The following is a 548-nucleotide window of genomic DNA, read 5'->3' as shown; positions in this document are numbered from 1 at the left end:
AACCATCATCATCATCATCCTATGAATAACAACCTTAGAAACCAAAAATCACATCCCATCCGCTCCCAAAACTGTATTGCATAAATTCTATTTCTGCACCAGCCTTTCCATGACAATGATCTTGAAAATTAGCCAAACAACGTACATCATATAAAATGCAAGAGTTCAATATACCATTAATTTGACAGAACCCGCAGGAGTAGGGGCAGATTTTGTCCACGTGTTTCGCGTCACAGCCTTTCTCATTTATCCATTCGTCGCATTTCTGAATCTTATCGTGACATACCTCTGTGGAAGATCGAGGAGGAATATAATGTTAATTAACGTATTTTTTTATGGAAGGAAATTGTTTCTCTTCTTGGAAATGAGCCGAGATTGTTTGAAAATACCAGGATATAGTTCTGGCTGTTTGCTTGTTTGCGTGTATTTCTCGTTTTGTTGTTGTTGTCGGTTTTTGATTAGCGCATGTTCCTTTTAATTTTTTTCTACTCAGTCATTGATATTTCCCTAATCGAACATTAATATTTCAAATTACTCTTCCTTTTGTT

The 548-nt window shown here is 35.9% G+C and overlaps 1 protein-coding gene across 1 annotated transcript in view; it reads right to left on the bottom strand.

The window, feature by feature from the left end:
* Nucleotides 1-548, bottom strand: part of LOC119592111 (prolyl 4-hydroxylase subunit alpha-3-like) — an 8619-nt gene that overhangs the window by 5789 nt on the left and 2282 nt on the right. Inside the window, exon 4 of the mRNA XM_037940931.1 lies at nucleotides 175-288. Coding sequence (XP_037796859.1) covers nucleotides 175-288 — 114 coding nt within the window. The remainder of the gene's footprint in view (nucleotides 1-174; nucleotides 289-548) is intronic.

This window comes from Penaeus monodon, chromosome 29 (assembly GCF_015228065.2).
Source record: "Penaeus monodon isolate SGIC_2016 chromosome 29, NSTDA_Pmon_1, whole genome shotgun sequence".
NCBI lineage: Eukaryota > Metazoa > Arthropoda > Malacostraca > Decapoda > Penaeidae > Penaeus > Penaeus monodon.
The sequence above is the reverse complement of the archived record's forward strand: the minus strand, read 5'-3'. Positions and strand labels throughout refer to the sequence as shown.